This window comes from Acanthisitta chloris, unplaced genomic scaffold (assembly GCF_000695815.1).
Source record: "Acanthisitta chloris isolate BGI_N310 unplaced genomic scaffold, ASM69581v1 scaffold12478, whole genome shotgun sequence".
NCBI classification, from domain to species: Eukaryota; Metazoa; Chordata; class Aves; order Passeriformes; family Acanthisittidae; genus Acanthisitta; species Acanthisitta chloris.
This window is the reverse complement of record NW_008685470.1, coordinates 109,492-132,643: the sequence shown is the minus strand read 5'-3', so window position 1 is coordinate 132,643 and position 23,152 is coordinate 109,492. Positions and strand designations below refer to the sequence as shown.

Here is a 23,152-nt window from a genome sequence, read left to right as displayed (position 1 = left end):
CCTATTGCTTTGTGCTTCAGGGGTGCTAGCAGAATAGACTGCAGGAGGTTTCTATAAGCTAGTTCATATTCTGGCAGGTTAGCAGAAACCTGTTTGTTTCGAGACCTAAATGTAGGTTTAAGCCTACTAGTTCAACTTTTTTTGGTGTGCCTCCATTTCAATCAGTTTGCTATAGATGCAAAAGTCTGTGGCAGAAAGGCTAGGGGAATTGTCTCATATTAACCCAAGTGTGCTGGAGTTTCTGTTCACGTGTTATGGCTCCTGCTATATTAGTGCAGAAGTATTACAAAGCTCCTTAAATCTCAAGGGAATCTCATTTCTGATCTGTGCACCTGTGAGGATACCTGTTGTCTTGGGTGTTTAACAGCAAGGCTAAAGGGGCAAGAGCCCTTCCTCATTGTGCAGTTATAGCTATTGAGAAACATGACTTAATAAAGCTATTTAAGCATTATGCATATATTCCTACTACACAAACAAGAAAATGCAACGTACTAGAGTGCATGAACGTTATTCTCTGCTTTACCTCAATGAAACGATCTTCTGATGCTTTGATGTGAGAGTCTGATTGCTGTGTTTACAGACAAGGTTCACAGCCTTCAGAGAAGGATTAGAGTTCAGCAGCAATCATTTAATGTTTTCTTTTCATAATTACATTCATGTAATGCATGGGTGAACTTATTGAAGCATACTGAGTCAAAGACATGCTAAATGCTAGTGAAATTTGAGGAGGAAGGAGCAAAATATTTAAAAGGATAAGGCCTCAATCAGACACCGTGTGTGTTTAGGGATTTTTCCCTCATGGAAGCATGTGATTCTATGGATGTAAGTGCCTATGTCTGATAGGAAACTTTGCATTTAATACTCTAGAATTGTCTGTAGCCAGGTATTCTCCAGTCTAACTTCACTGAATCAATATTTGTAAAAAATCTAACAGTTATCAATCATTTAGAAAGACAGAATTAGTTGCTCCTGAGAAAATAGTCATATTATCAAAGAGTTGTTCTTTTAACTTCATTTTGGCATTTAGACAGCATCAAGAGATAATTATTCTTAAAAATATTTCATCATAATAACAACTCTTAAACAGAACTCTTTAATATACTCAAGGAAGAGTATTATGCTACATTCCCATTCACAGGTTTAAGATATGTTCCTTACCTGCAGTTACAGTGAATGGTCTTTGTTGATGGTCTTGCCACGTGGAATCCCTGGAAGCCATAAAAACCTGATGAGGTGAATTAAGAACAAACAATAATAGTGAGGCCAGAAACAAATGGGGCAACTGCTCTTCCCCCTCTTCTTTCCAAGACAGAAGCTTGGGAAGATACCTTTTAAAAAGAGTGTATACTGATTTGTTGTGTAGGACTGGTTGGCAAGGTTTTGTCTCTCAGTAGAAATAGAATAATCTTTATAGGATGGACATTGACTCCCTTGCCTAAAGTTACTAAAATGATTTTGCCAAATAAAATTATTATAGTTTATGCTTAGCACTTCAGATTGATTAATTGTTTTCCTGTATGTTTCTTTTTCCCTGGACACATATAGGCATTTCAGTAGGACTATGGAGGAGCTGGTTCATGATCTGGTCTCGGCGCTGGAAGAAAGTTCAGAGCAAGCCAGAGGAGGTTTTGCTGATACTGGAGATCATTCTCGAAGTGTGTCTTGTCTTCTAAAGCGACAGGCAAGGAAAAGGAGGGGACGGAAAAGACGTTCATTTACCACCCATCATCCTTGGGAGTCTGGTCACTGCTTAAGTGAAGGTTCTGATTCCAGTTTAGAGGAATCAAACAAAGACTACAGGGAGAATCATGCTAATAAGAAAGACCACAGTGATTCCGATGACCAGCTGTTGGTTGCTAAACGTAGGCTTTCCTCAAACTTAAATAACATTAGAGGCAAAAGACCTCTGTGGCATGAACCGGATTTGGCTGTTGACAGTTTGGGAAACAGAACTTTGCGCAGGAGAAGAAAAGTAAAACGGATGGCGATAGATCTGCCATCAGAAGTCTCTAATGCACTGGCAATGACTCAACAGCAGGATAACAACAGAGATCAAGAAATGGATAATAACAACAGATCATACCAACACCTAGAGTTTTCCAAGAGCAAAGTGAAAAAAAGAAAAGTATCTGCAGCTCGACAAGGACCAGAAATCTTGGATGAAGGAGTAGTTATAGAAAATGAAGAAGTAAATCAAGCAAATAAGGACAAAATGGAGTATGAGGAGCAAAAAGGCTCAGATGAGAACATGAGTGACAGGTTATTCTTTCTCTTTCTTTTTACAGAGACTTTGGATAATAGTTGTTCGCTTTTATTAGAGCTGCTTGTATTGGGAATTTTTGGATTTTTTGTTGACTCCAGTGTTAAAATTCTAGCATCAGTAGTATCTGTATTAACAAATTACTCTTAATTTTTCAAAGTCTCTGTTTTTAATGTATATGAGTTGCTCAGGTTAAGGAATTCAGTATAAAACAGAGAGTTGTATAGCAGAGGAATAACCAAGAAAAGAGTTTTTTGAAATAATACATTCTAATTGTTTTAAAATTAAGAATGACAAAATATACAGATGATTAATATGGGTTTTTTTCTGGGTATTTCAACTGGTGACAGTTCTCAGACAAGAATTAAGTTTTTTTTCAATTTCTAGACATTGGTGCTTTGATTGTTATCTCTGTTCGTCAGAAAGGTTGTCAGTGTTTAGAGTCACCATTTAGACAGTATGTTCTTATGTGTCATGGGCATACAAAGTCTGCAGGTTGCCAAGGATATACGCCATTTACGAAATGCAAAAACCAATTTACAGTTCAGAAACACCTGAGCTTACCATTAGAAAAATGGAGGAATGATGACCCTTTGGCAGTACACCTCATCCATCCATTCCAGACAGCAGTCATAGTACAATGGTAATTGTTTCCAAAGTACTATTTTGACAACACAGTAAGGTGTAGGTCATTTTTCCACCATACACAGGGGATGTTAACTGCGGGGCCTGGTATACTTGATTATGTTTATTCCACGTGCCTGATTCTGAATGCAGAAGTGTCCACAAGAAAGGCACATATTGGGACATACAATTTCAATCAGTTACTTGACGGCAGTAGTGTCCCTGTATTTTTTGTAGGCATTTTATCTATAAACTGTTAAGCCTTTTCCTTACTGGACAGGTAGAATTGAGATGCAGAGAGTACCCAGGGGTTTTGACCAGAGCAGACAGATTGGTTGCTGTAATAACAGCAGTGGTGGTGAGTGACTAACTCTAGCAAATGTCAGAAAGTTCCAGGTCTTTATTAGACACTAGCTTTGTCCCTCACTTGGAAAAATAAGCAGCTGAAGGAGCTGAATGAATCCTGAGCCTCGAACATTGTTGCTAGCATCTTAATTACTAGGGCAGAACTCATCCTTCAGGGCAGCCAGTGTAACTTCAGACATCTCATTTGGCATACCAGACGGGAGTGAGTGTTGTCAGGAAGCCTTTAGAAAATATTCCACTTCTTCTATGATGCTGTGAGTCTGTTCCTCCAAGTTTGGTATCTGAAGACAGATGTTTAAGCATTTCCTTGGCAGTGAGAGCCATTGCATAGTTTATCATACCTCCATAATCTTGTCACTTTTTTATTTCTAAAAGATTTTCTGTTATGCTACAAGGGTAACAGTTCTTCAACTCAAAAATCCTCTAGCTAATTTTTGGGTAGAGGAAACAGTGATCAATAAGGATATCCTTTTGTAGATTACCAAAACTGAGGTCAGTATGAATATATTTTTATTTTTTTCACGAAAAAAATGCTATTGAATTAAAAGTTTGTCTTCTTTTTCAAAATGCTTAATGTTTTGTTACACTAAATGCTGCAGTTTCTCAAATCATACTTCAAATGCTTTGTGGCCCTAATAAATGGTCTTTAAAACCATTCTCATTTTCATAGTGTTTTCTGCTCCTGCGCTTGCTTGAATGGTGGTCTGTCATTCTACTAAATTTCTTCCAATGGTCATCTGTACCAAAAGGTTTTGAAGCCACTGAATTGGAAAACTTGCATTTCATAATACGAATAGAAATCCCCCATATCTAAGCCTCTGAGGTGACACTGTATCAGAATATTTTGTATGTGCATCGTTTTAACCAAATGTTACTTACAAGTGCTTCTTTTGTTTGAGATTTTTTAGCCAGAAGAGTTGGAAGCAACCAGCAAACTCTCTTGAGAGAGTGTTCTGAAAGTGAAAGCTGAGATTTTAAAAGGGAACAGGAGTTTTGTAAGATTGCACAAGATAACAGAAACCTAGCAACATCTTGGATAACACTTGTGCTTCAGCAACACTTGCAGGAAGAGGAAGAAGAAAAAGTATACAAAACTGCTCTAATTTTGTACAGTTCAATATTTTTTTTAAGAAAGGATTAATTTTTTTGGAAGTTTTTTTAAAAGCAAAGCCAATAATTTTTAATGAGAGTTAAATTGTTTGGTAATAAAACCAGTGAGATGTTTTCAGTGTATACATGATATTACTTGAAAATAACATAACGTATATATTTGAAGTGCACATTAAAAATGCTAAGTGACACTTCTTTTACAGTCTTTTATCTCTGTGTGAAAGTGTTCAAATGCCAAACAGAGCAATAACCAGGTTTTAAGTGCAGAGTTCAGGAGTAGTAGTAGGAGTCTTCAGGCTTCTAAAATGTCAGCATCTAAATTATCCCAAAGATGAGTTCCTGTGAGGTTTGTTTGAAGCACTGGAAAAGTGATTTTCATGATTAGAGTCTGTCCTTTGCTCATCCTCCCTTACCCTCAGTGTTTAGCTTCTTGGCCAGTTTTGGCCAAATTCAGCTATGTATGGTGTTCTGCATAATCCTTAAGTCCTGCAGACTTTAGCACTTGTGTTTTTAGTGACTAAAGAGAGGAGAAACCTCAATTGCCCCTTTTGAAGGAGAGCAGCAGTGAAACTCCAGAGGTACCAGGCCACTGTCCTATGGTCAGTGGGAGTGCAGCAGCTGGTCAGTCCCTGGGGACAGCCCTGCTTAGCACACAAAGCTCACAGGTCTCACAAAACCAAGGCACCAGACAGCTTCTTACTGATAGGAACTGCAAATTCCAATTATTTCTTCTTTGTTGCCACAAGTGTACAAAGAAAGCTGTGAAAGCTTTTTGGATAGTGTAGCTGTTCCTTCCAAGTTTTTCCTATATTTTAGGAGTAAGAGGAATCTGGGGCTTTTTTCTTTTTCATGGAAGTCTTGCTGGGAACAGAACTCTCATTGCAAAGTGAAGGAGTTAGTGGTATAGAGTGCAAAATTATATTAAAACTGGAAATAAATTCCATCATAACACCTTTCATGTACTTGGGTATTAATGTATTAATTTCAGAGGTTTTGAGTTTATTCTGTGAAATGACTGCCATGTAGTAATTATCTGGATTGTAATCCCTGCCCTATGTGACTGTGGCCTGAGGAGAGTGAACACTGTGGCTGCCATGGATATGCCAGTGTTACAGTTTGAATTTTTATTTTTTTTAAAACCAAAATATTCTGAGCGATTGTTCAAACTCCCAAGTGGTTATGGTTTCATGCACTGTGTAGTCCTTCAGTAAATTTCATTGCACAATTAAAATATCTTATTTTCAAAAAAAGGAAGGAGACTGTTCTCAAAATTTAAATTTTGGTGGGGAAAGTGACTGAAATACCAGGGTTGATTTTTAAAAGCGTGATTAAACAATAAATGGACAAGAAGGATCTATGAGAAGGGATGTGTTTTTTTTGAGATATGATGTTAAACTCTGCACAATGAAATGTAAGGATGGTAAAACCATCTATGTTCTAATGAAAGTGAGGATGGGATGCTTGCTAGAAGGGAGTTACTAGGATTTAGAGCATTAGAAAGTTCAAGTTTTGGTCTCCCTCGTGAAAGATGGTTCCATTCTCATTGCATTGCCATCATCTTTCTTCTGCTTAGGGCACTTGTGTTAGAGCTTGTGTCTTTTCTGATTATGTTATGTACAAAAGTTAGTATAAATATTGCTTAGGCGGCAAGAATATGGATAAGCCTAAAATATGGCAGAGATTAAGAAAACTTAATCTTCAAACACAGAGCTGTGTGTATATATATGTGTATATATGTACATGTTTTAAAAAAATAATCACTGTTTTGTCTCTCCTGCTGCCATACTGTATTTCAAATCCTGTTGGGATTCCTCCCAAAGGAAAATGCAAAAAACAAATATCTGGTTATAATTAAACACAAATTAGACTGGTTTTTTATAATTCATATTACAAGCTTCAAAAAACTGAGGAATAGGAAATAATTTTCCTAAATGTACTAATTATTTAGAAATAAAAATCATTTATTATTAGAAAGTTGCTAGAAATAATTGAAAGCAGTTAACTTCAAGTATAGGATGGCATGAATATTGTCATATGAATAAGTGTAGAAAGGTAAACAGACCTGAAGTTCTTTTAAGTAGCTTGTGTGCAACATCAAGAGTAGCCATAGTATTGATGACATGTACTTGAATTTGTGCTGAAGCAAAGTGTTTGGGGTTTTTTTCAAGTTGTTCTACATCTTAATGTGAGTAAAGTATGATTAAATTTTGGTGAGAATATTACTTCCTTAACAGAGCTACTCTCTGATAAAAAATGAAATAAAGGGTCTACAAAAAATCCTTTTGTGTGAAACTCAGTGAGTTGTGGTCTGTGTTATTAAAAGACCAGTCTGTTTTACTCTTTAGAGACATGTGGTATTTTGTTCGTGACAATCTATATGCAGCAAAGAACTAAATACTTTGCCTACTGATGCCTTTAAATTTAGAGATAAGTGTGTGCATGTTGTATACACACATTCTAATTTTAAGACCCTGCTGGAATTAATAGAAAGGTAGACTGAACTTGGCTTTTTTTTTTTTTTTTTGTTAAGGTTATGATCATGGATCATACTTATTTTCTTCAGGGTGACCTTTGTTTTGATTTAATTGACTATCTTTATTATAAACTTTTTTTGTTCTCCCTGAGTAGTATGTCATGAAACCTTAAGAAGTGCCTTTTCCAGAATATTTGCAAATGATGTTCAGAAAGGTAATTCGATTTTCAGACTCTTACATTTCATGTGCTGCAGGAAGGCTTAGGCTGCTTTTGATTGAGACTTTTTCTATTTATTGAGCAGTGGTGTTCCAAGATCAAGCTGAATTGCACAGCAGAAGAAGTGAGCAGTGAGCATTTGATGGAAGCAGATAATAAAATGCATCAATTGTGTCAGCACCTCGTTGCAGTCACATCTGGCTTACTGTCAGGGTACCATTAGATTCCATGGTTTTATGTGCCAAAAATAATATGCTTTGTAGTTAATGGAACTAGGATATTTGCAGTTTGATTAAAAAAATCATCCTATTTTCTCTCCAATCTCTGTTGGGCCTAAGTTCAATTTGCGCACAGCCTTGTCTCCTTAAAATTTTACAACTGAAAGATCAATTGTTCTTTTGATCTGTTTCTTTCTTTCTCTTATTACAGTGAATCCAGCAGTCTGAGCAGCAGTGATGCTGGTTTGTTTACCAATGATGAGGGAAGACAAGGTATTGAAACAATCTTTCCCTTCTCCATCCCTCAAACCACATCAGTTGAAATTCTGTAAGCGTTACAAGTTATTTCATAGGTTAATTGCTGTATTTCAGTTGCTATTACTGTTTTAATGAGTTGAAGTATAGCTTGCTTTCTGTCTGTTTTTAAAATGTCAGAGGGTGTCCTGAATGCCTGACTCAGTTAAAAGCTGTCTTGAGAAGCAGTGTCTGTAATACAATAAACTTACTTAAAACTTGAGCACCTATACTATAGTAATCATCTATACTAGGTTTTAATTCCCGAGTTCCTCCAATTTTCCAACAAGACTGTGATTGTAGTACTGCTTCTCATACTATTTTTGAGATGCCTTTTTTTCTTTCTTTTCCTCCAAATTGACATGGTAGGATTTTATATTTTTTTCATTCAGTAGTTTGAAAAGCAGTTTTTCAGCAGACTTACACTGAGATTAGAAGTTGCAATGCTGTTTAACATTCCAGTCTGAAAAAAAATGTTCTTTCATCTAAAACGAAGATTCTACATTTTCCTTTAGTATGCATAAGATTCTTATATTTTTGTGTGATAAAACTATTGAGGGTTGAAGTATAAGGTCCGTGTTTCTATCTGCTTTTTGTTGCTGAACTGAGACCCATACAAAATTTACAAGAATGAAGGAAGGAGAAAGTAAATCTGATAAACGCAAAGGAAGATCTTAGGTGAGATAAAGCTGGAGGAGGACGGGATGAAAATGTTTAAAGGGAAGAACTGGCTGGTTTTGTTTTCTGTTTTTGAAGCTAGACACCTGTCTTCCCAGTGCCCCTCCTCCAGGATATATGTTCTGAACATCAGCATCTTGACCTCATTTGTAGTTCAAATTTTCTGCACTTCTGGCTTCAGGTTTCTGCTAAGTCAAGTGGAGAACCAGAGATTGATTAATGTCGCCTGGTGAGATAGTTGGCTTAAATGATATGCTTGCCATCGTTCAGAAGTTTGGGGAGCAGAGGACAAGAGGGTCCTGTTCTCCAGGGCAATATTTGTTCATTTTGTGTCTCTGCGATTAAGAACCACATTTCATTTATTGCAGACAAATACTCCTTATAAAACCCTAATTAATTTCCAAAGCATATTCATCCTGTGGGACAGACATTTTAGACAAGAAGGTGACTAAAGCAGCAATTTCTTGGAGCATTTGGTCAGTCCATTAAATAGTTCAGTATTTAGTTCTGAACCTTGGAGTGCCTGACCTCGCAACCTTTAAGATTTTCCAGATTTGTTTTAGAAAGGATATGGGAATAAATTCCACCGCAGTAATTGTGCTCTTCTGTGGACAGAATCTCATTAGAGTTTTCAATTTTTATAATATGATTCAAGGAAACAGGTGTAGTTGTAATTGGGGTTTGTGCTAGATGCATTTTAATTGTCATCAATTGCTGTGATGAAAGAAAATTTCTGAGACTTGAAATCCCCTGTTCAAGTTCTAATATTTTGTGTGCCATCTAATGTTTCTTAAAAACTTATGTACTCTTATCCTTTCTGTGTTCCAGTCTCATAGCTTTTTCATTTGCTTTGTTTTGTTCCCGTGAAGTACTCATCTGAGCCTAGCTGTGCTTGTTCTCCTTTTCCAAGTTATCCAAGTGCTTACATTAGGTCATGTGAGAGGGCAAAAGCAGCTTTCTTGCTGTGCTCTATCCCATTATTGTATTACCTTCTGGCAGAAGTAATTGGTACTTGATATTTTGCAGTCACAATGTGGCAAATGTTTTTATTCAGTGAAACGTTGCATACTCTGAACAGTTAGTCAGCAAAAGCTTAGATGGAAAATGCTTAGTGCAGGTACAGTCAGTAAAGGAGATCACTTGAGGTTTGTTAATAGTTCAGCAGTTACTTTTTATGGGTTGGTTTTTTTTCAGAGGTTTTCCAATTGGGCATTTTGGGGCTAAAACTTAATATAGTTAATAAAACCCCCAAAATACTATGATTCTATCAATCTCTTGCATATGGAGGTGGGAGAGCCTGCCAACAAAGCAATTGAAAGACCTGAACATCAGCTGAGCTTATGTATGAGAAATCCTTATGACTTTCCTTTTTCTTCTTCATCTTTCCTTTTGTTCCTAATAACATTTTTATGAATGACTGTTTTGAAGTTATTAAATACTTTAATAATAAATAGTGTTATGCCTGGCATAGAAAAATTTTACAAGAAGCATTTTGAACCAAAAGGTCTAGTCTTACATGACAACATAAAACACAACTGTGTCATAGGCCTAACTAGTAGGATCACCTGCAGTTTCAAGGCACTTTACTGGTCTACTTTACAAGTTGAGCTTTCAACACAATGTTAAAAAAACTGTCATTGTGCAGACCTTAGTGGATGATACACCTGTTTTGAGAACAAAAAGTCAAATTGCAAGTATGTTCTTTAATGAATTTTGTAGTATGGGCATAGCAAATAAAATATACCCTGCATTTCCAGTCCATCTACACTTACTAGTACACTTGCAGAAATTCAAAGTTGACTTAAGACCTCTTAAATCATGATATGCAGCACTAGAAGAAGGAAAATGAGGTTGATAAAGTGTTAGTTAAAATTGGTGTGTTAGGGAATGTCAGAGTTCCACTGTGGATGTGGCTAAGCTTTTAAAGATAGCTGCTTATTGTTTTATGATTAAACATATATTAATTTATGAAGATGACCCTGTACTGATTCAGTATAAGAATCCTAGTGAAACTCTAGTGAGAAAGTGATTTGGACCTTTTATAGCACCTCAGTAGCTGCAGGTGATAGACAGGATGTGGTTCTCCATGCATCAAAGAAATGGAGTGTGCAATGCCAAGTGTAATCACACCAGTTTTGAACTGTTGTGGCCAATAAGTTCATAGTCTTTGCAAGTGAAAAAGAAATCACATGACCTGTTCATGACCTGAATAGTTGAAATCCTAAATATTTACATATAATGTATATACCTTTTGTCTTGAAACCTCTTGTATGTCATAGTGAATCTCCTGATGTCTCCAAATGATTATTACAGCTGTTAGCAGTGGGTTTTTTTACCTGGAAAGAGGTACACTGGACATGGAAATGAGGCTAATGTCCTAGGGTGTTTACAGGCCATGTGCTATTGCTGTCTGTGCATTAATTGATGGCTAATGGAGCAGCACATCATCAAGTGGTGTTTATAGGACACTGATGCCAAACTCTTTCCACAGTAGCCTCTTGGAGTATGTGTTGGTTGTTGTAGACAAGCACACATACTGGCTGCTGTTAAGGATGGTCTGGATATTTTGAAATAAAACTAGGAAGAGGGATAAAACTCTCTATTTGTGTGCAGTGAAAAGTTTATGACCTGGTCCAGTAAGACTTGGGAGTGTTCAATCGATTCCTCCAATGTGAATTAAGACACAAACGAGGTCAAAATACCATTAAGGAGTGAGACTTTATTATTGGTTACTCAAGGGAGAAAGAGAAGGGGTGATAGGAAAGTTAGAAAAGGGCGAAGCAAGCAAGATTTGGGATGGTGCAGTAGAGATAGTCACCACCATAGGTCCAGCAGCATTCTGATGATCCGTAGCTCTTTTCTTCCATGGTGAGTGTGTGCCATGCTCCGGATCTTGATCCTTTTCATAGGGCTCTGTCAGACACTGACTGGTCAGTTTCCCTAGAGCTGAGCAATTCCCAGTCTCCTAGTCTGAAAGGGATGTCTCAGTCGTAGACAATGGTGAACAGTGGTGGCTCCTGGTCTAGGCAGCAGGAGGGGGTGTGGATCATTGTCTGGCAGATGGATTGGCAGCCAGAGGGTGTGGGTCCTGGACTGTGGTGGCTGTTTACCTTGGAATGTAGGCTGTTAGCTGGAGGGTTTGGGTGGTGGACAATGGTGCCTCCTTATCTGGAGGCTGGAGACACCCTGTGACTCAACAAGCCTTGAGGCAAACAGTCCAGGGGTGGCTGTTTTCAGTCTCCTTCACCAAGTCATTAAAGCCAGGCAATGTCCGAACAAACATTTCTTAAAGGTCCCTTACAGTTTGTTATAAACCTGCACTGCTTTAGCTAAAATACGATCAGGTGAAGTTTTTCTGAAGATGAAAATTATAATGATGCAGATGGTGTCTGTGTCCATAGAGGAATCATCAGAAGGCTGCATAAATTGTTTTCTAAACTTCTTAAAGAAGAAGGCAAGTTGCTTAACATGGAGTAGTCATTAGATAAGTATATAGAGACTCAATAATATAGCGTGAAAATCAGAGAAACGGTAACTGGGGGGAGGAGAAAGCTTAAAAATAACTAAATAAATTAAGCCAAGAGCTGACCTTGAAATTTTAGGACTGAAGTTGATGTTTCTGAGCCTTCAATTGTTTTTATTGTACTGAGCAGTACAGTTATAATTGAATGTAGATTACTTTTAAGTAATTTCTTGAAACTTTAGCATTACATACAAACAAGTTTGATGCATTTTAAATATGAGTTTAGGAGAATGTATGGGCTCAGTTTCTAGAGATCTGGAAGTCTTTCTACCTTTCCTGTACCTTGGAAAAATATGATAATTTGCTGTAGTCCTGTACAGAATCAGCATCTCCAAGAAGAAAGGACAGTATAGGGAATCTTTTTAAGTCAAAAATGTTGTTTTGATTTTTTTTCTAACTGATAAAATCATGTTTGCTATGAATACTGTGCTGCCTTTTGAGACCTGCAAACTGCGTAGGATAAAATCCAAGTATTTGTTTGCCAAACTCTTGAGCAGGGAGACCTCTGTGTTTTATTGCCTATGTGTATGAAGTGGGGAATTGATTAAATCCAGTAGTCTTCCCTCACTCCTTTTGAAAATGGCATCCCTTCAATGTGGAGCAACAGGTAAACAAAATGCCTATGGATGCTCTCACCTGGATAAGAATAGTAGTAATAGGTCTATGCTTTCCTTCAAGGTGATAATATGATTTACGTAAGAGGATTCAGAGTTGTTTAAAGTGCACAGACAAGGAAGCTAAAAACCAGGTATGCCTGGATTCTGCTGTCATGTGGGAAAAGACTGTGAGGTTCAGATCTTAAGTCTGCTTTTGTCTGTAAGCAACTTAAGTCCTAAGGGAAGCGCATAATAGCATAGCAGTTAACAGATTGTTGCTTGACATACTAATATTCCTATTGCACAAAAAGGGAAAGTAATTTTTATTTTTTTTTTCCCAAAGTACTGCTATTGGGCATATAGCAAAGATACTAGTTTCCTTCCCTAGCCACTCTTTACCTTACTCTGCAGTGCACCAACCTGGTCTTAAATTCTAGCTTTCTTCCAGGACTGCATTGCACACCTCTTACAGGTTCTGTCCTTGAGCTGACTGATTGTGAAACCAAATTTCAGAATTCTGTACTTATTTTCATATATGAATTACATGCAACAAGACAACTTTTGACTTCCTGATAGTATTTCTTATTAGTCAAGATATCTGGAGCTCTGATGACAAAATATTCAGGCAATGTTTATTTACATAAAAGTTTGGAAAATGAAAAGATTTCAAACTTAATTCTGAGCCACAGGTCAATGTAATGAAAAGGTGTGATTTTTCTTCCCACCACCACTGTCCCTTTTCAATAATCTTAGACATCTTCCAAAGAGCCCGTACCTGACCATAATAAAATGAGGATAACATTAATGATGAATTCCTTTGTGAAATGTCATAGCTGTAAATGAGACTTAGAATGGAGAGAGTAATCTGAACTGCCCCAGGAATGCAAAGAAATTTAAATCTTATTTTCAGTTATGTATCTCTTTCCACCTCTGTTTTCCCCTTCCTCCATCTAAAAGTTCCTGTTCTCTATCCTCTGCTAATTTTGCTTTTAGCATTGATCATTAAAGATGTAAGGATCACATTTCACCTGCAAGTGACCAGTGAAGGACCTTAATTATTCTATATTTTCTTGAAGTACTTGTCCTGATAGAATGTTTACAGCCATTTTCACTAGTGCTTGATCTCGAATATTCTTTCCATTGCAACAATTTGTTTGGATAAAGTGTGTTGAATTTTATTTTTCCCCAAATTCTGGCTTGGGTTTTCATTATTCGTATTGTCCCACTGTGGGGTTGAGTGGCAATATAATTTTACACAAATGCTTTTGTATTCTTTACTATTTAATATATTATATAATACTGAATTATTATTGTGTCTAATAAGTCTTGCATTTGTATCTTGCTTAGTTTCTCCCCAAATAAAAATTGAAATGTCAAACAAATAATTCAGATGCAGAAATAGTGAAGCATTTTTTGGATAATTTGAAATAGAATTAAAATATACAACACATAGTTAAAATCTAATTTTTGGGTGAAGGAAAGGAAATTTACCATGTCTCATGAAAGTACTTTCTGATCTTCTGATTCCACATGGTTTGTATGGAAGAACATGTTTTAAAACAAGCATAACAGCCTCTTTTTAGTTGCCAGTGTGTTCATGAGCTAATTTTAAGATCAGATTTTCAGTTGTGTCTTATTTTTTTCTTTAAAACCAGATATTTAATTACTATAAATATTGTTAGTAAAAATGACCAGCTTTGTGGTATAATGCAGTATAATTCTCAGTCACATGATACTGTCAGTTTCTATTTAAAATCAACTTTTTCAAAACTTATTTCTAAATGAACTTAATCAGATTAACTTCATTTAGTCACATCTGTTCATGATTGTTTCTGCCTTTTACTAGCCATACAAATCATGAAATTAAGCTAATTATATACCATTATCAGCTGCAAAGAACTAGTTTCAGTTTTATACCTTTTAATTCCCTGCAGAAGATTAAGGCTTGTTTTTTGTTAATATGTAAAGTGCAGTAACTTAAATGGATTTCCCCACAGTTATTGCCAAAGGATTAGCTAGTTTATTATTGTTTTTCAGTATTGCAAATTGGTTTTAAAACATTACATTTTATGTTGTTTCATTGATGGCAATGCTTGTCATGCTATTGAGAAACATTTTCCAAATAGAACTGCTATATAGGAGTAATTGTTATGCAGCTATAAAGCAAAAGAAATAATAATCCTGTCACAGTATTTATTGATGGTAACATCTGACTTTTATATTCTCTGCTCCTCCCTCTCTTTTGGGGGGCTTGGGGATGCTGCCCTCACACAGGTGATGATGAGCAGAGTGATTGGTTTCATGAAAATGAATCTGGTGGAGCATGTGGAATTACGGGGGTCATTCCATGGTGGGAACAAGAAGACTCCACAGAACTGGAGAGAGAATTGCCTGATCCAGTCTTCGAAAGTATCTTGACTGGTACTTTTCCTCTTATGTCCCGTTCAGGAAGGAGAGGTGAGTAGCAATCAAGCAAATGCAAACTGTAGAATCACTTGGGTACAGTGGAAAGGTATCTGTGGATTATACAAAATATATAAAATGTGGTCAAGATCATGGAGTTACTAGTTTGTTTCCTTGAACTATTCCATTTTTAAGGTATCATTAGAGATAAATAATTAAAAAAAATCAATTATTAGAGAAGTCAGAAGGTGTAAAACACAGAACATTGTGATAGCCTGCTCTTTTGTTTGTTGTCTCCATGTTTGTCTTGAGGGTTATTAAACATTATTCTAAGTGAATCTTTGTATTCCGTTTTGTTCCTGACATCTGTGATTATGTATAGAATTCTATAGAGGCTCATCAATTCAAAAGCTGGAAATATTACTGTGACCACCTGCTTTGTTTTGCTTTATGGTCATGCCGTGTAGTTTGTAGAGAAGAGGAAAGGGTTCCTTTAGAGCAAGGATTGAGATTGTAACTTACAAAGTACCTTTTTTCTTTATTTCTTTAAAATACTTTAGACAACTGTGGATCTAGTGTCGTCAATGGTAAGTTCTACCAGTGTTAGATTGCATTTACAGCTAGGAGCCCCCTCTGTTTAAAGACTGAAGTTCTCAGACTTCAGCTTGCTACTGAAGAATTTTGCCATACCTTCCCTCTGCCACAAGGATCTCCCATTCTGTGCTCTTAGTTTCCATGATACAATGTTTCATAGTTTTGTGTAACTGAAGTAGTATTGATAGATTGGTATATAATGGTGAGTTTTATTGGTTCTGTGGTATAGGAAATACTCTTAAATTCATTCATACTTCTTTTTTGTAGGTTTCCAGAGTAGATGTAGTCATCTTCATGGAATGCCAGCAAGAAACATCAAAAAGGCTTCAGGAAACCAGAATGCACTGGTAGGTGTTTTCATTTTTGTAAGCTAATGGGCACTGTTCTAAGAGGGTGTTTAAAAAAACATACTCCTCTCATATTTGTTCCCTAATGTCATAATGGAACGGTAAGACTACAGTGGTACTGCTGTCTCATAGCATGTGTTTGCTGGTTTTAAACAGACCCTCATACTTTCCACTGCAATTCTGTTGTAATGAAATAGTAGTGTGTACTCAAATGGCAGAAAGAGTCTGATACTGTTTCTCAGTATTTATGTTGAACTAAGTGAAGGAAAAGGTTTTCTGTGCAGTGTATATGTGTGTGTATATGTTAACATTTTCAGTATCTATTTTCTGTCTATGTGGAAATATGTTTCTCTCCTCTTACAATGAAAATCAAACCCAAGTTATTTTTCCTAGTAATAAATCCTAGGATGTATTATGGTACAATTCGGGCTTATTTTGCATTTTTTTCTTCCAAAAATCAGCTTTGTAAAACGTGTCCTTATTCTCTTTTGTTTAGCTCACATCTGTGTGGTCAGGGGAAAAGGGTGTGTATGAAAAATTTAAAGCAATTTTGCAGTGCACCAGTCATCGACATCATGCATTTCTTCAGACTGAGCCTGTTCTAAGGCTGTACCTACACTGAGATGTTTGGGTTTCTTTACTGCCTTCAGATCTAGGAACAGTGTTTATAACTGAAGGGGAAAAAAGTCCAGGTGTCCTTGCTTTTATGTACAATCTAATACTTGGACTGTGCCGTAGTTGTTTTCTAAAATAAGTTTCTAATGAATTTTTACAATTTGTTCCTTTGGAGGAGGGCATGATAAGAAGAGAGATTTGACTTTTTAAATTAAAATGTTAAAATGTAGTAATTGTAGCACATTCTATTCCTTTCTTATCAGAATAGTGTTTGGAAGAGGAAGAGAATGTGGGAGATTCTTTATCAGGTGTACTAAACATAGGCCAGGATAGTAAATACTGCAGCATGAGTGTTCTTCATTATTTGAAAACATTAAATATTTTTGAATTTTAACTTTCCTAAGCAACATAAGGTGCTTCTGAGAAATGTAAGAGTTATATGTGGAGAGAATAGAAAGGAACTGCTGAAATTTAACTCGTTTTGAAGAGGGAAGGTTTTTATAATTGAAATCCCTGTCCAGTAATCACCATTTGGAGCTGAATAAGATGCTTTAAAACCTTGGCCTGTGATCTCTGCTGTTAGTGGTCGTGAATTAGATGAATGCTGTCTAGTTCTTGGTTTCTATCTACCTATTTTTATTTTTGGTTCAGTGCTTGCTTGAGCATATCTGGGATTTGTAGCCCATTTTCTAGGCTTATTGCAATTTCACTCTGGTATTTTATAGGAGCTATTATAACTGATAGGTTAGCTTCATGGTATTGATGATACATGACTTAACTACCCTAAAACCTGTCTTTTCCTCTAAATTGTAAAAAGGTGATTAAATTTCAATTGATGAAGATATAGTGTGAATGCATATATATAATAAAAAATCCTAATGTTTATTTTCTGCTACACTTTCTGGATTGTCCTTAGGATCTCATTTTGTCTTCCGGTCATGATATCCCATATATAATGATAGTATCATAGTTCCCTTTATAACAAGAAAAACCAAGCCAATCTACTAAAGACTGATAAGTCAGTTACCTCCAGTTATTAAATATATCATTTACATGGTGGTGTGGAAGAAGGTTGACATGTGAACATAGCTTCTAAGTCACTATATTTAGGCAGGAGTGCATGTATAGAATGGATGTGCAGTTAGCTCTGCAGATGCAGTTTTCTGACCTCCTTAATGACTATTTATGTTTGTGGGCACATCTGCTGCACCTGTCTTTGCAAATATAGCTTTATAAACCAGAGCTCATCTGCTTTCTTTTGTCAGTGATTGCTTCTTAAAGAAAATCTTACTTTAGATACCTCAATGACAAAATAAAGTCATTTAATACCTGTGACATCTGATAACACAGAACAAGAAGTAATTACTGCTATTAGATGGTAACAGTGAAGAAGAGCAAGAATGCTTTTAGAAAGATTAATATCCTGAGGAAAGAACACTGCAGACTCGACTTAATTGAACAGAATTGTGGTGTGAATTAATTCTGATTTAACAGCAAGGAGTCTGATGTCTGTATCACTGCTTTTGCGCAGACTTGAACTGGAGACAAAGTAAAAAAAGGGAGTTTCCTACTCTGATACACTACTTAAAAGACACACATTGTATGTTCAGTAAGGATGTGTAGTTTGTATCCAAGGAATGTGAGCATATAGTTAGGCTTTTGCATACAGTGTATTTCTTAAACTTTGAAGTTTGGTTGAAGGTTCATAATTACAACAACTTGCAAAGACTTGGAGAGATTAGTGATTTAGGGAAGGGAGAAGGAATAATATCTTGATATATTGTCATCCTCTCTCAAAGATGGTTTAATGACTGATTGTTTGGGTGTTTTATTGGAAGAGAAACATCAGGCTAAGACTGTGATTCTTACTTGCTATAGACCAAGGAAACCACCAGCTCACGCCATTTTCACACCACAGTGGGAGCTGAGGATCAGAGGAAGAACACTGCTCTTTATGGACCAGTTAGTGAACTTTAATTTGAAGTAGCCACAGCTGGCATTTAGGTTCAGTCCAGATGCTCTTCCTGCATTTCATCGATGAATTGCTTAATTTGAGCAAACTCATAGGTCTTTCTTTTATCGAGCATATTGCCTTTGAGTCAGAACACGTTTTTAATGATCATACAACACTGGACAAGAAGGAGAGAAGTAAAAACCTAGAAGGCAAATACTTTGGAAACCCTTTCCTAATCCAATGTGCAGGTTGAATGATTTGTCGTAGATCAGGTGACAACTGAAAAAGCTGAGGAAGAAAATAAAAAAACCAAAATATTGATCACAACTGGCTTATATCCTTTCAATTATCCAATTCACATAAGATAGCCACGTTTCTTATGTAATCCATAATTAAATGGTTTGTCAGGCATATATTTTGGTATGCAATTGTAATGCTGGCTTTTGATGTCTTCATTGCCTTGTTTTGTGGCAGCATCATTTGTAGCTGAACTATATTTGTAAAGAAATAGAAAAGTATGGTTTTTCTAATACACTATGGTTTTGATCCCACCCATGCCAAGTTGATTGTAGTAGCTTTGTAGGTAAAATGAGAAATATGTGCTTTCATACCATACCAGTATTTAATGTGCTCTTTTATTAAGGTATGTTGCATGAAATCTTCCTGTGCTTGGTTGAATTCTGCAATTATATGTCAGCTGATCAACTAGTCCTAACCCCCAGATTGCTTTATGTTAGGCATAGGCAAAAGTTCTACAGTTTAGAAGTATTGTTCTATGAATGAAACCCTGGTTTATTTAGAAGGAATGCTTTTTGCTTCCAGTATTTTTAACACTGGCATGTCACTTACCTAGTACTATGTCACTGTTCTGTCCAGCAAATTGCATGTGAAACTTTGGTTTTTCATAGAATAAAATCTGAAATCTTACATTTTGGATTCACTGGAACTGTGAAGGTTCATCTCTATCATGTAGAATATTAAATGAACTCTTTACCTTAAATGATCAAGGTTGTCATGCTTTTCTCAGATGGATTCCTAGGAAGAGCACAAAGCGCTAATTAAAGAAAGTAAGAATAATTATAGTTAGTGAAGATGGAACATGACTGTTTTTTCATTTCATTCAAAATGTTTTACCCAACTTAGTACTCAATGACTGAAAAATTTCACATTTGTTCACAACTCCTCCATAAAAATGAAGGTTTAAAGCAATCACTGATGCTGTCTTAGGTCTTGCATGTGTAGTTCTAGATACAGTTTCTTCCCCGAGTCAGGGAGAGAGTTTTGTTTGAGAATCCTTATGTGTCATCTCTTCCTGCCTGGATTCCCTGTCTGGGCTGGAAGCTTGTAAGTGATTTCACTGGGCTAAAGAGCAAAAAACATGACCAATAAAAAAAGATGCTTTCTTTTGACAGTGCCAGTTTTTTCATCCATCACCTTTATGTCATGGGGTTTGGTTTCATTGTATTAAAGATAGCCTATATTAAGTCTTGTACTCCTAGATCGATTTATTTTTTGCACAGCTGTACTATTGAGCTTGACTTTACATAGTTGTAATTATTCAAAATGCACCCAAAGAATGAAAGCTACATTTCTGAGACCTGTTATCTGAAGGTGTCTGGATATTCTTGTCGAGTCCTGTGACTCTTTCAAAAGTTCAAAGATAAAAGAGCTTTTCTCAAAAAAATTGTTGACAGGTTGCTTCTCCGTTGATGTAGGGACAAAAGATGCATTGAACACCAATGTTTTTTTGAACTGCTTTCAAAATGTAAATTCAAATATTTCTGCTTCTCAGTTTTTCTAACTGAAGAAAACAGCTAGTCATTTTCAGGAGCTTTTTTCTTGTCAAAATATTTTGGAAATTGAGAAATGCTATTAGATAAGAAACCTTGCTATAGATCCAATAAATGCTTCCTGAAAGAGTAATTTGGATGTTGTTTTTACAATATTGGTCAGAAGCCTTTTCATGGATGCTCTGCAACTTTTGGAAAAAACACCACTTCTCAAGTTAGTGTATTTGGTGTTGTGGAGAATTTTTTTCATTGAATGACTGGTATACTGTCAGATAAAACAATTCAGTGTTCATGAGGTGCATGAAAGAACTTATCTGTGGTGTATTCATTATTTCCTTCAGTTAATTGCTTTGGTCATTTGGAGCAATAGTCACTATGTCAAGTTCTGTGGAGATGTGATAGTATTAGACTCTAGCAAATCTAAACTCTTGTTGGATTCTAGTGAGTAGAAGGGTAGGGGATTTTTTGTAATGGTGATTTTAAGATTTCCTGTCGTAAAAAATATTTTCAGCAATTTTAAGCATTTTTCACAGTGCTTTTCCTTTTAGCTTTTTCCTTGTTTGTAGTTGTCTTAAATTGATATATCCTTATGCAAAATGCAGTGAATAAGTCATACTCTCTTAATCCTCTCTTTAGTTAATACCTTAGCTTTACAACATCGAGGGAAAAGTGTCTTTTAGGAGTCTACACTCACGTGCTTCCTGCAGATACACATTTTCAGGCAGAAAAACTCAGGTGGTTAGCATCAGGAGATCCTGCTGTGATGGCAGTTTAAGCCCCACCTTTGATTCTTCCGGTGTTCTGTTACTATTGCCTAAAACACTATAATTTTCCTGAGGAATGAATCAAATGGCCCACTTGTACACTTCAAAACTTTATCACATAACTTTGTTTTATGAGAAAACAATAGTTCCTTGTCTAGTGGAAGGTATTCCTTCCCATGGCAAAGGGGTTGGAACTAGATGGTCTTTAAGGTCCCTTCCAACCCAAACCATTCTGTGAACAAAAGGGGGGAAAATTTTCAGACAGATTACAAAACTCCATTGTAAATAATGTAGGTTTCAGAAATGATAATAATAAATAAATATTGGGGATGATATTGGGGTATCTGTGATGTGCTTAGCCTCATGTAGCTATAGATTTTTGGAGGAACTGCTCACTGTTCTTACACATTTTAACCTTTACTATGCATTCTGCATAGTAAGGGCTTCTTTTTTTCCACAGTTTAATTTTCAAGTGCATTTTTGCAAAAACTTTCTCTTATACTGATGCAAGCCTAATATAACTTCCCCCTGCCATGGTAAGCACCTGATGGAAGAGTAAAGCTACTTAGTGACTTTCATAATAGCTTAGCATACTTACTCATCAAAAGAATCATAATTACACTGGTATCATGTTTCTTAGTAGGTCAGTATTTCTCAAAGTGATTCTCATCACTAGCATTACTACTGGTTGTACCAATATGTAAGGCATAGTTGGTTTGTATTGTGATTATTCAAGGCAGAGCACTAGAATTAATAGGTCGGGTTTGTAAGTATAGATGTCCTTGTTATGAAGGATTCTGATCTACCTATCATTTATGAGATCTGAATGGTTTAATAAAGTCTGCTTACAACCTATGTTTACTTGAACTGACAGTGATTTTTGTTTCACCTGAAACTGTCATATGAAAATCTTTGATCATCAAGCCAGTAAACAGGCACAAATAATGCTACAGCATTTCTCTTTTGAAGCTGCAGTTCATTAGCCAAAACACAGTGACAAATAATAGATGTTTAGATTTAAAGAACTCTACGTTTGGTCAGTTTTGTTATTAGTCCCAGTAGTTAAGTGTAAAACCCCTCTGCCATAATTAAAATAGGTAGAGAAATCCTTAGCTGATTCGTAATGTTGTAAAGACACTAATTGATGAAGGTGAGCATGTGTGTCTTATTCTTTCTTGTATACCACTTACCTTGTAAATTAGAGTGTCTAATCTCGAATTGTGTCCTAGTTTCATTCTTACAAGATCTATGACTATCAAGAAAAAAAACGTTTAAAGGCATCAGGCAATTAAGTGTGTAGAGATAACAATTCTACTTTATTCACAAAATGAAGATGTCTTGTAGGTGTAGTGACTGAAGGAGATACTCTGTTTGTGCCACAAAGCTCACAGTGGTTTTCCTTGCTATAGTTTACCTGCTGTGAAGATCCAAGCATACCCTTAAAATATCAAAGATTAACTTCTGTCTAGCTAAAGTGAGTGTGGTGACTTAGCCTCTGCATGGACTCTCAAGTATAGTGTCAAAAACAGCATCCCACTGCAGCGCAATGGTTGCCCTCCAGCATTAGTCTCAGAAATGCCAAGTGTGCTGCTTAGTTTTTTTAATGCATCTTGTGGTTTATTCATGGTGACAAGTGCTATGAACTGTTTGTCTAAGCAGTATTCCCCGTAATTCACCTTAAACCAACTGCTCAAATGATCACCGTCTACAATTTCACTTAACTTTATTTTAAATGGGGACAAATAGCATGATGATAGTCCTTTCATTCTTCAGTTAGTGTGTCTGTCTTGAAAACACATTTGATGCAGTTTTAGAGCAGTCTTTACAGATAATAATGATCTTAAAAACCTCTGACATAAGAGGCAGCATAATTATTCCTCTTGTTTTCTGCAGCTTATCAAAAGAAATCCCACTTTCTGGTGTGTGGCTGCATGAAATGTTTCTTCTGCAGATATTTGGAATTTGCTTATTTTGACTTCTTAAGTCCCTATTGGTTCATTGATGTTTTATGTTTTAGTGCAATAGAAAGATTTTGTCTTTAAATGTAATTGCTCTTGGAATCTCTTCTGCAAAAATTTCACTCAGTTGTGTCTCTTCTAGAAACCTCTTAATGCATCAATAGCAGCATTTTTAAAATCTGATGATAGAACAGCATCTTGTATCCAGAGTCAAATTAGGAGTTGTATTTCCTTGTATTGAGCTTGATGATTGATTTGATCATTTAGTGCTGAGAATAGTTAGAAAAACACGTGTAATAGGTGAGGAACACTTGTGCAGATACTGTGCCTTACCTGATGAGCAGCATCTCATTTATGCTGTAATAAG

At 36.2% G+C, this 23,152-nt stretch overlaps 1 protein-coding gene across 1 annotated transcript in view; it reads left to right on the top strand.

Moving 5' to 3' along the window:
* Positions 1-23,152, top strand: part of GPATCH2 (G patch domain containing 2) — a 115,924-nt gene that overhangs the window by 4,597 nt on the left and 88,175 nt on the right. The window contains exons 2-5 of the mRNA XM_009079785.1: positions 1,546-2,259; positions 7,481-7,542; positions 14,635-14,817; positions 15,625-15,704. Coding sequence (XP_009078033.1) covers positions 1,562-2,259; positions 7,481-7,542; positions 14,635-14,817; positions 15,625-15,704 — 1,023 coding nt within the window. The 5' untranslated portion in view covers positions 1,546-1,561. The remainder of the gene's footprint in view (positions 1-1,545; positions 2,260-7,480; positions 7,543-14,634; positions 14,818-15,624; positions 15,705-23,152) is intronic.